This window comes from Asparagus officinalis, chromosome 8, assembly GCF_001876935.1.
Source record: "Asparagus officinalis chromosome 8, Aspof.V1, whole genome shotgun sequence".
NCBI classification, from domain to species: domain Eukaryota; kingdom Viridiplantae; phylum Streptophyta; class Magnoliopsida; order Asparagales; family Asparagaceae; genus Asparagus; species Asparagus officinalis.
In genome coordinates this window covers 112,868,858-112,880,500 of record NC_033801.1, presented here as the reverse complement: position 1 = coordinate 112,880,500, position 11,643 = coordinate 112,868,858, and the positions used below count along the sequence as shown (strand labels likewise).

General features: G+C 34.9%; 3 protein-coding genes across 8 annotated transcripts; 1 reads left to right on the top strand and 2 right to left on the bottom strand.

Moving 5' to 3' along the window:
* On the bottom strand, window positions 1,046–5,135 carry LOC109822511 (serine carboxypeptidase-like 40). Its single transcript, XM_020388725.1, has 8 exons — window positions 4,769–5,135; window positions 4,198–4,314; window positions 3,832–4,106; window positions 2,700–2,945; window positions 2,147–2,265; window positions 1,953–2,045; window positions 1,595–1,700; window positions 1,046–1,366 (listed from the first exon to the last, which is right to left on the bottom strand). The coding sequence occupies exons 1-8, from the start codon at window positions 5,112–5,114 to the stop codon at window positions 1,217–1,219; spliced, it is 1,452 nt and encodes a 483-aa protein (XP_020244314.1). The 5' UTR covers window positions 5,115–5,135; the 3' UTR covers window positions 1,046–1,216.
* Window positions 6,006–7,692, bottom strand: LOC109821728 (60S ribosomal protein L17-like). Its single transcript, XM_020387890.1, has 4 exons — window positions 7,436–7,692; window positions 6,995–7,097; window positions 6,850–6,917; window positions 6,006–6,265 (listed from the first exon to the last, which is right to left on the bottom strand). The coding sequence occupies exons 1-4, from the start codon at window positions 7,631–7,633 to the stop codon at window positions 6,200–6,202; spliced, it is 435 nt and encodes a 144-aa protein (XP_020243479.1). The 5' UTR covers window positions 7,634–7,692; the 3' UTR covers window positions 6,006–6,199.
* LOC109822966 (protein FAR-RED IMPAIRED RESPONSE 1-like) lies at window positions 8,114–10,622 on the top strand. Of its 6 annotated transcripts, none has more exons than XR_002242332.1 (3): window positions 8,114–9,259; window positions 9,739–10,405; window positions 10,515–10,622. XR_002242332.1 is itself a non-coding variant. In XM_020389251.1 (2 exons), the coding sequence occupies exons 1-2, from the start codon at window positions 8,449–8,451 to the stop codon at window positions 9,765–9,767; spliced, it is 840 nt and encodes a 279-aa protein (XP_020244840.1). In that variant the 5' UTR covers window positions 8,114–8,448; the 3' UTR covers window positions 9,768–10,611. The 6 variants fall into 6 exon arrangements, 2 of the variants coding, with proteins under 2 accessions (XP_020244840.1, XP_020244841.1); XR_002242335.1 differs by having other exon boundaries at window positions 9,739–9,830; window positions 10,341–10,611; XR_002242334.1 differs by having other exon boundaries at window positions 9,739–9,900; window positions 10,341–10,611.

Below are 11,643 nucleotides of genomic sequence, written 5' to 3'. Positions count from 1 at the left end.
GTTTTACTTTGTGGTTGTGGTGATAAAATTGATAACTATAGGGAAGGTTCAAATCGGAAGATACCTTCTCCGAAAGCATGATATGTATAATCTTTATTACTGTCAGCTATGGAATTGTGGGCGATTGTTGAAATAAATGAATCTTAGAGGGATTTTATGGAAAGATATCATTTAATGATTGGATTCTATATATGAAAATTAAAATGTGTTTAATAAGTAGTATGTGAGTTTTAGTCTCATATTGGCTAATTGAATGCATTTTAGTTGGTTCAAATTAACACATGTATTATATATGGTATAATAAAGGTTTTAGTATTATACACTTGTGTTGGTATATAAGCGAGCATGCGAGCAAGTGAACGGGACCGTGTGTGCGGGGTTCGGGCGCGCGGTCCGGGTGCATGGTCCGGCGCGTGTGCTAGCGCGTGCTCTTTTTGCACGTGTTGTCTTTAAACGAGCTTAAACATTTTGCATGTGCTCACTTAAAACTAGTTGAACCTTTCGTACGTTACAAACATTACAAGGATTGAATAAGTTTTATTGCAGATGTTACAAACATTGCAGTAACTGAAATTCAAATCTTCGTCTCCCATGAACCTTATAAAAGGGCTCCTTCTGATCATTTGGAACACACAGAAAAATAAAATCTCATGTCTTCTTATTCTTTTAATAATTCTATAAGCTGTTAAGTATTGGAGGTTCTGGCGAACTGAAGAAATAGTCGTGGTGTTCACAAGAAGAGAGCACTTCTTTAGACTACAGTCGTCTCATTCTCGAAAGTACTGTGCAAACCCAACGCTACCGTAGGTGGGGCATAGTTTCTTTAAGGTCAGTCCTCTGTTAAGAGGGCGATTCGACACTTCTGTAAAGTATTTCAAACTTGAAGTACTTTTAATATGATGTTTCTAACTTTCTGCTATTTTCCTTCTTACCTATATGGTTTGTTCTGTACTATTTTGGATCTGTTTTTATGCTTGTTTTTCCCAACAAACTGTATGTATCGTATAGACTATACGCAACGCTAAAGGAGGAGGAGACCTAAGCATGTCAAATTTCATACTTTAGAAACATTTATAGGCATAAAAATAACACAAACTTCATCTTTATTTTCAATAAACATATGTTTCAACCATTGTATTCAGTTAAAGTACCAATCTAGTATTCGTTCCAGAAACAGCAATTTCTATTAGACATCTTTTGCAAATGTTGTTTCTATCTAGTGAGGAGAACGAGGAGGCATCTCTTGTTTTATGAAGGATGAGAAGAGAGTGAGAGCTCTAGCTGGCTGATAGCTTGGAACAAAATGTCCACCTCCTCTCACACTCACCAGTGTGAGATTCTCATATCCAACAGCAAATCCAGCAACCTTCACATACCAATGAAAATAAATAAATTTAAATATGAGAATATATAATTTATGCTGAGTGGATGAACTCCTAATGCTTATTAGTTGAAATTTTGCTTCTCAACTATAAGCATTATTTTACTAACTATTCCTTTAACAAAATCATATTTAGTTTACCAAAACCAGATAAAGTTTACGCTGGTGTTCAAAATGCTTATTATTGAAGTTATCCATGTCAAATTAGCTTACCTCTCCTTCAGAGTACCAAGGATAAGAAGATGTCTGCTCAGTTACATTAAGTCTTTCTATGAAGTAATCTGTCAATGTTATAGGCGCCACACTATCAGTATCACCGCTGCGTTATGAAAATTAGATAAGCATTCGTTAGTTATGAACATTGCGATATTGATATTTTATTGATAATTAGCTGAGAAATTTCAGATATTTATGGATATATCAACGCCCATATAAATAAAGAAGCATGCCAACATAAGTTTTAAAGCGCATAACATCTCTATAGCTCGTAGATCGTTAGGAGATGACTGAAATGGACTTTACTTTAGAAAATTTTGTAATTAAGAAGAAGAAAAGTAATAATAAATCTTACGTATAGAGCCAGACTCTTGTGCCATTTGCCATCAATTTCTTGACTAGAGGTGTAATGGTTGGGTACCAATTTTTCCATTCCTTGATTACAGAGCTGCTCAGATGCAATCAACAAAATATTCAAAGCCGAGTTATAAATCCAAAAACATGAAAGGCACAAATAGTGTATAAGGAAATATTGGCATATTATTTTACCTGTTAACTGTCCATGGATATGGTAGAGATGTAATGTTCGCATGTAGAGCTTCTTGAACTTTGGGGAGGTTGAGATAGGATTCTACATACATATGTGAACATGTATCAAAGCCTCCAATCTGTTCACATGAAATTAAACTGACACGTGAAGTTTGTCTCGTAAAATAGGTAGGTACGTACGTGGATTCTATGAAATTTTGTTTTCCATCTATAAGCAATTTTCTAGTTTTACAAAGTATTCCTTTTACCAAAACCATAGTTTAACTTATGCATGGAGGAATAATTTTCTTGTCTCTTGAGAAAGCATGTAGCGTTTTCCACTTTTCGATGGTGCCATGGAGATATCATATGGTCTATTTAAAGGATGATCCTCTTAATACTAACCTCTATAAGGATAGAAAATTGATATGTACCAGAAGTGAAGTTAGCACAGTGCTTGTGATTCATTGAAATATCACAAACAAAGTTCTCCATATTATGAACATAAAATTATCAATGCACGTTTCAATGCATATGAATTTATATTTGCGTGTCTTTCATGGATATCACTTACAGAGATATTAGTTCTGGACGAAGGTTTACAGGGTGGACCGTAGATGTCATATAGATTGAGGCCTGCCACCATCTCTGAAGCTTGATTCAAATAGTCCAAACAATCAGGTGATAAGACTATCGGAGTAGTGAAGTTGCAGTTGAAAAGTATTTTGTTACGGACGTCATTAGAAATCAAAGTGTGGTCCCCGTGGAAATCGTATACTCCTTTCAAAGAATCATCTTCATCCATCCATCCATTGCCAATCTAGGATAACCGAAGAATTCTAAAGTTAGGTTGTATAATATCATGAAATATATATTGTAGGAAAACGTTACACGTAAAGCTTCATGGTCTCTAATCTCGATACTAATGTTCATCAGTTGTCAAAGTAAGATGGCCAATTGTCTGAGTGGATGAACTCCTTTATTAATTGTTTCTTAGTGGAATTCATCCTACAACTTAAAAAGGAATAAGAGACTGTATGCGACGGAATTTTTAATGAAGTTTCGCTGTTACTTTCACGATGATAATTAGTGGAAATGGACGCGTCATTAAGCATCAAAGAGGAAACATTGATGCAATCCCTTGAAGATTGATGAAGATAGACTATTGAAGGCCAATGAAAGTTGGATGGAATTCCATCAAGGGGTGTTGTTAACAATTAAGAGGGTTATTTTGGGGTGTAAAAGTTAAAAACTTAGGGGCTAAGGTAAAAATATGATAGAATTTATGGCCTAATATGAGAAAAACGTGTATTTTTAAAAGGATTAAGCAGATATGAATGAGTTTTAACAAAATTCTGATGTTACTTTCTTTATGGAAATTAATGGAAATGGATGAATATATCATTGACGCATGATAGTGTAACCATTTTGGTCGGTCTTAAACTTACAACGATCGCTTGAAGGCTGATGAATGTTTAATTGCACATGAGGATTTAAGGACTAAATTAAATGTAAAAATATGATAGAATTTAAGGTCCAATATAAGGGGAAAAAACCCTATTTTTTCTACCATGCATGGCACATCCTAAAGTTTTAAAAGGAATGAGCAATTGTGACTGGATTTTCTGATAAAGCAAAAGTCCAGTGTTAACTTCTACGCAAAGTAATGCAAATGAATGAACCATTGATGAATGAAGTTGACTTACAGCAATTCCTTTGAGGTTGATGTGTGTGTTGTTGCATTTCTTGTTGTTGTGAAGAATTGCATAAGCTAGTTGAGGTAGACAATGGCCTGCGTATCCGTCTCCTGCTATGTAAAAGTCTCTTTTCTTGTACCGAGGAAATCTCTGAAGCCAGTTAAGAATGAATGCGAAAGAATCTTCAGTGGCCTTTTTATCTCCAATCTCTTCGTAGTCCAGTGTTGAGTTCGAGTATGAGTACCCAACACCAGCCGGTGTTTCGAGAAATATGATATTTGCAACTGAAGAGAAACGAATGAATTTTTACCTCCAATATTTTTCTTTGTAGTTTAGGCATGCATTCGTAAATTGAGAAGAGCTGAGATGGTTTACCTTTGTTCCATGAATAATTATTTGGTGATAATGTTTCGCCATCGCTATTAACTCTGAAGGGTCCCTGCCCCATCAGAGCTCCGTGTCCCAAGGAAGAATGAGACTCCCAATATCCACCTACACATGTATATATATTCTCAATAAAACATATACTTGCCCCATGAAATTATTCAAGATGATCACATGAAGAGAACTATACAAACTAGTGCAATTGATATCCTGTTGATTTCCTACTATGTTTCTTATATCATAAGTTAACATTTTAACTGAAGCCATTGCGATTCTTCCCAACTTGCATAATTCTGGCTTTAAGATTGTATTCTTCTTGTATAGCTTTTAGTATCAGACTATTATGACCATCATTTTCTGCATTTTGCTCTTTGTCTTTTATAATCAAAATGTATTAAAACCCTTTTTCCGTTAAAAAATAATAAACTTGCTGTTATAACAATATGTACTCATTATATATATAATTAAAACTATTATCGTAAAATTCTAAAAGTTTCCATGTCCAAATATAATAATAATAATAATCTAAAAATTTCAATAATTTGCAAATCATCTCCATTACCTCCATTAAACCACAACACAAGCGGCACAGACTTAGAATCATTAACCGCCTCCACAAAATAATAAAACAATGCACGACCAGCCTTAGGATCAACTGTGATATACCCAGCATACTGATCAAAAGCCTCAGAATCATCATCACAATCCGGCTGCCCTGGCAAACTCTCCACCTTATCGTCCTCCCTTTGCCCACACTGTTTGTCTACATATGCGTCGCAGAACCTCATCACGTCGTGGTCCCACGACGATATGTTAAGCGCTGAGCCTCCCTTCATGAACTTATGAAATTGCGCATTGGTTAGAGTTACAGTGGCAACAAGAGTGAGGAGGAGAGAAAAGGGTCTCATTGTTGTTTCTGTGCCTGAAAGTTTTTGAAGAGTTCGACGGAGTTTATATAAGGATTGAGAGGGAGAAATGAAGTTTCAAGATGCAAGCTTGTTGTTCATGCTTTTGTGTCTTGTGAGTAGTTTGCTTAAGTTTCGGATTGCATGGGTTTGGGATGTTATGCTGATTTTGGGGCTCTTGTTTCAGATTTTACCTGTTCTTAACTTTGTACCTTCTTAATTTGAGCAAAAATCATAGTAAATGTTACTTAATTGCGCGAAGAAATCATATGGGAACAATTTTTCATGCTCTTCTATATTCTGTTTGAGTTCGCCGAACAATCTCGCATGTCTCCATGTCGCATACTTTTAGCTCCAATGGAAAAGGACAAGTTTTATGTAAGATTACTAAATATCCAAGAAGGGGTTATCCAGATTTACAGATACCAAAATAATATTTAGTTTTACAAACTAAAAATCTGTACCATTGAGCATGCCACCTAATCTATGTGAATTTCAAATTTTATAGCTGGCCAAATAAAGGGATAAGTTGAGAGAACAAATAAAAAAAATTAACGATACTACACAAGATATTATAGAACAACTTTGCTGTTTGAATCATACCGGATATTTTAGAACCAACTCTGGAACCATACAACACATGCGTCAAGAGAACAATTTCTTTTGCTCATATTACCTGACCTTATAAGATCATTTCATTCACTTCGTTTCTCATAAATCAATTACAACCTCAATAGTGATTGGCAGCCAAAACATACATCATTCATAATTGACGATGTATAAACTCACTTTCACATAGGCTTATAATTGCATGCAACAGATGCAATCAAGAACTCGCAGAAATTCAAAAGCATGAAAAAACAATTAGAGAGGAGTCACACTGCCACAACATACTTCACACAAATACTAAATACTTCATATTCTCCAGAAGTCAAGTCTTCTAATAATCTCTTTTCAGACATCAGCAAGAAATTAAAGATAAAGATGCAATAAGTTCTGACAAAATGTTTTGAAATAACCATGGAAAATAAATCAAAACTCCTTAATTTCCTTAATTTAAGCTTCTACAGCAAACGCTACAAAGAAAATTAAGAGGTGCCACTTCGCAGAGGTTGGTCTTTCCTAGGCTTCCTGGGTGCAATCTGTGTATCAGGCTGCAAAAAGAATATTGTGAAATTAAAACCAAAAATTATACAAGATATCATACCAACAATGGGGCTAATTACAGAAAATCCCATTTGAGGTTTGCATGATTGACTGAAGGTCCCCCTTAAGGTTACAAACAACAATTTACGCCCCTCATTTCTATTTCTAGTCAAACAATGATTAAATTTTTGATGTAGTCAATGATATTCAATGTAATAATCATATATGTGTTTATACTGGAGTGCAAATATTCGTGACTTTAACTTTTATACTAATGTTAATTTTGTAAGTTTTAAAAAGAGAGGGCATAAATTGTCACTTTTAAAACCTTAGGGTGGTTTTTTTCCTGTTACTCGTACAAACCTCAGGAGATTTTCTGTAAATTACCCTATACAATACAAAGAGAAACAGTTGGAAAATTAAATTTCATATACATAGCCAAATTACAATAGAAGATTTTCAATCATTTGATCTTTGATTCAGTAAAAAATACTGACATGCTACTCTTTGTAATTGCAAGGAAATGCAATGAATGAATTAGAAGCAAATTCAAATTAATCCCAACAATTTAAAGGACATTCAAGTTACGTACCTCTTTCTTAACTGGTTCTTCCTTCTCAGACAGCATTAATTCAATATGACAAGGAGATGACATATAAGCTGCAATAGAGAAATTAAAATAAGCAACATCTCAAAGAAAAACAAATAAAAATAAATTCAGGACGAAGAGGACTAACGATTAATTCGTCCATGGGCTCGGTATGTTCTGCGCCTTTGCTTCTGGGCCTGGTTCACTTGAATGTGAGATATGTAAAGTGCATCAACATCCAAGCCTTTCACCTAAAGAAATTACCAATTCCAGTAACAAAATCACTCAGATGAGAAGATGATTATAAATTGGGTTGATGGCGGATAAACCCCCCGATACTATCACCAAAATGTAGATAGACACCCTATAGTTTTATTGTTGCATATAGACGCCGTCAGTGCGATTTTTTTAATTAACTCTTTTATCCTCAAGAGTTCTTTTAGTCAAAAAAACAACTTTCTCCCTCAGGGTAAAAGAGCCAATAGAGAAATTTATTCAAGGCGACTCTATGCATTCGGGTGATAGTACTGGGTCTAGCAGCAAATTAATCATAAATTTAAAGGCAAAAAACAGCGCAAAGTGGTCATACATCAGCATTGCTTTCAGCATTCTTGAGTAAATCGAGAATAAACTTGGCGGACTTAGCAGGCCAACGACCCTGTCCATTAGAGTGACGGTTCTTAGCTTGAGCAGTTCGTCCAACACCTCCACAATATCTCCGGAAGGGTATAGCTTGCTTATGTGCAATGACATCCTCAAGATATCTCTTGGCCTTGCCCAAAGGCATCTTTCTAAGTGCAAACGCTGTCTCCCGGGTATTCTGTTAGATTAAACAAGTTATTGGACATGATTTGGGAAAGAAAGTAATGTTTAGAAAATTATAGTAGCTAGAGACACTCATTTGAGAACTGGGCAACCAAAAACATAGTAGCTAGAGACACTCATATATATATAAAAAGTCTCTTCGTATCTTGCATGGATCCCTAGGTATCATCAATGGATAGAAAGTTTGGTGGATGGTCCACTTAAGTTGACATTGGACAGAAACTTTTTTTGTGTTTTTTGGGTGAAAGCCTGACACTTTGTCAGGCTTTCACCCAAAAAACACCCAAAAATAAGTGTTCCAAACGCGCCCTTAAGTTGACATAAGAATCTCTCTCTCTCTATATATATATATATATATATACCCTTGCAGACCAACTAGCCAAAGTCGGTGTCTGCCAGATCCAATTTTTTTTAATCATATAACAGTTTCACATAATTTATAATGTCGTTAAATTTTGCTCATGCTGCTATATAATGTTATCACCTAGTAGTATTCATTTGTTTGTCCTTTCTGCTTGTAATTTGCCCTTCGTACATTTACTAAACTGAAGTTTATTCTACAACTTAGTGAGTTCAATGTTTCTGCCTTTCTGATGAATTTTAGTCCATGAACTAACCATGCTTCTAGTTCGTCAGATTTTATTTGAATGAGCTGTACTCTCATGTTTAGGGTGTGAGAAACTAATCCTCTATTACTATTTTTTTTTCTTTTTTTAGTTAAGGGTTAACAAGGGTGCAAATCTTTCATTGACATTAAATTTAATTTTTATTGCAGGCATGTCAACTTCTCAAAGATCTGAGAGTATCAATTCCTTTTTTGATAAATATGTGAACAAGATGACTGTATTGAAGGGATTCATTGAAAAATATGTGATGGCTTTGGAGGATAGCGAGGAAGCAGAACGTCATGCAAATTTTAACACTTGGCATAAAGAACCTGCTGTAAAGACGCCATCCTTGTTTGAAAGGCAAATGTCAGGTATTTATACACATGAGCTCTTTAAAAAGTTTCAAGTGGAAGTTTTGGGAGTCTCCGGGTGCCATGCAACGAAGGAGAAAGACGGAGTTGTTGCGATTTACAGAGTTGAAGACTTTGAGAAAGAAGAAGACTTTTACGTGAGTTGGGATGCAAATGAAAAAATAGTTTCTTGTCTTTGTCGTTCTTATGAATACAATGGATTTCTTTGCCGGCATTCACTATGTGTGCTTCATCATTGTGGTATATTTCATGTGCCTTCTCATTATATCTTGGAGCGGTGGACGAGAGATTTTATAGGAAATGGTGAGAAACGAAAGGTGGTTGATTGCAGGCAAGATCGTTATGATGATCTATTTAGACAAGCTACAATGTTATGCGAGGAGGGCTCAAATAGTCAAGAAAGTTATAATATTGCCTCTCATGCTTTGAGAGTTGCATTGGAGAAATGCAAGATGTATAATCCAAATACGAACAAGGAAGGCACTAATTGTGTGGACGGTGGCACTCCGATACTTGATACAGAAGTTGTGAAGACAAAAGGAGCTAAAAGAATTAAATCAGGAACTGACAAAAAGTGCAAGGAAAAGAACAATAAAGATACAAAAAAAGGTATGCAGCCTTATGATTCTCTTTACTATATTTCGTAATATATGTGTGCCAAAAACAGCGAAACTATTTTTTTTAATTATTTAAGGCGCAATCATTGCTTAAAGTGGCCGATAGCAGAAAGAGAGCATTTGCAACAATTTTATTGATCTTTTAGATGATCACAATAGTTTTGCATCTCATGGAGAGTCAATCGTATATTGAAGAGAGCCCATTCCAGGTGCACTAATAGCATGGCATGGTATCAATTTCATGTATCTCGCGCGCGCGTATTAGTTTCATGAAAATATCTTATTACATACGCTATATGGTTCAACGCGATCGACTATTTCATGAAAGTATCCTTACATAGGACGACTATGATTTTTTTTGGACGCTTAATGGTCAACACAAACTTGTAACTATATGTTACTTGTTATTTTTGTCCCGTTATTTTTGTAAAACTCTTACTAATTTGATGTTGCTCGTCTTAAGCTGTGTAGGGTTCAAAATGAATGGCACGCCAACTTGAATCTTAACGCCCTCCTGGCTATGAAGATTTCAGAGTCTCGGTGTTGATCGAGAATATGGAAAGGTGGGATAGTGATCCTCTCAGTGATATGTTTCAACAGAGTGAGGCGGAGGCGATCTTGTCAATTCCATTGGTAAAATGTAAATCAAATGATAGATTTATTTGGGAGGCAACATTTCAAGAGGACTCTCTCTGTACAATCGGCATTGCAATGTGCCTCTCGAGATTGGAAAATAGTGACACTCCTAATGCTGACTTTTACAGTCAATGATTCGACAAAATAGTCCATTTTGGAGGAACTTGGCGGTCTCTTGGTATTCCTCCGAAGTTTGGACAAAATTTCAAAACCGACCTGTTTTGAATTTTTTTTTCCCAAAAATAGACCCGTTTCAAACTTAATTTTAAAAACCGACCCATTTGGCTGAAACTGGGTCGGTTTTTGAAATTAAGTTTGAAACGGATCTTTTTTTGGGAATTTTTTTTGGCAAATAGGTTGGTTTTGAAAATTTGTCCTCCGAAGTTTTGAATTTTTGCATGGAGATGGGCTCATATTATTTTGCCAACAATCAACAGCTTGAACAGGCGCCGAATGGGATTCAACATTCTTGAGACAGCAAATTTTACAGGAGGAAGTTTATGTGAGTTATTCGACCCTTGGTGCTACAATTACATAGAAATAGGCATCTCAAGCACTTTTTTCCTTAGATTACTATTTTTTGTAATATAATTATTTTTAATGTGTAGTAGGTATGATTCGCAGAAGCTTTCATGTCAAAAGAAAATGCTACTTGTCATGTAGAACCAAAATTCTTGTTTATATCAATACTTCAGCCAAGTGAAGATTTTTTGGAGGAATTAGTAGATTTATTATCATCAACTTATCAAATTTTAGTATCCAGTTACCATTTATCCTAAATTATTTCTAGTCTCACCTTTATTTTATTGCTTTCTCCCTCGACTTATCAAATTTTAGTATCCAGTTACCATTTCTTATTTATTACCTTGTGGATGCTCCCAATGAATTTATAAGAAGAAAATGATAGCTCATGAATTAAGGTGGGGCTAAAAATAATTCAGGAGGTAAGCAAGAAGACAAAGTTAATAGTTTAGGGGCGAGGTGAGGTCATAAATAGTTCATGGAGTAAGCAAAAGCAAATTTAATGGTTTAGGAGATAAGTGAAGTTATTTGCATTTGTTTAAGACTAGATGGATGTTTAAAGAAAATAATGGGTGATCTTCCATATATCAGGCTAAACCGGGCCAGGTGATTTGGGATGAATTAAGTAATAATTTTTTTTAAGTATTCGCTTAGCTGAGATTTAGTTACATCAATGTATATGAGAGAATCATCTTATATGTCATTTGATATTTGTTATTCTCTTATTTGAATTCACAACAAAACATCTAAATATTTTTGTCATTCGCATAATTGAAATTAGGATAAACTACATTAAAACATTTTAAAAATTTGCCTGATATTGCACCAAAATACTCAAATTTTGAAACCCTACAAAATTTGCTTGATACAGAACCAAAATACCCAAAGTTTAAAAACCTGCAATTAAATTTCCAAATATTTTTAAAAGCTGCATTTTAATACCAAATGAGACGCAAATGTGAGATATTCGCTCCGAAAATTCTCATTGGACGCTTTTATTAAGTGCGTATGCGTATGTGTATGTGTATATATGATATAGTACAATAGTATGGATTTACAGTCTAATTAGCATTATCTTATGTCTATTCCTAGGAGAACAGCGTAAGCATTAAAATTTGCTAAATTATTATTATTATTATTAATCCATAATAAGAGTGGAAGATGAGAAGGATCTAATCTACTTCTACTTTAACAAAAGGACAGCCTCACTTTTAATCT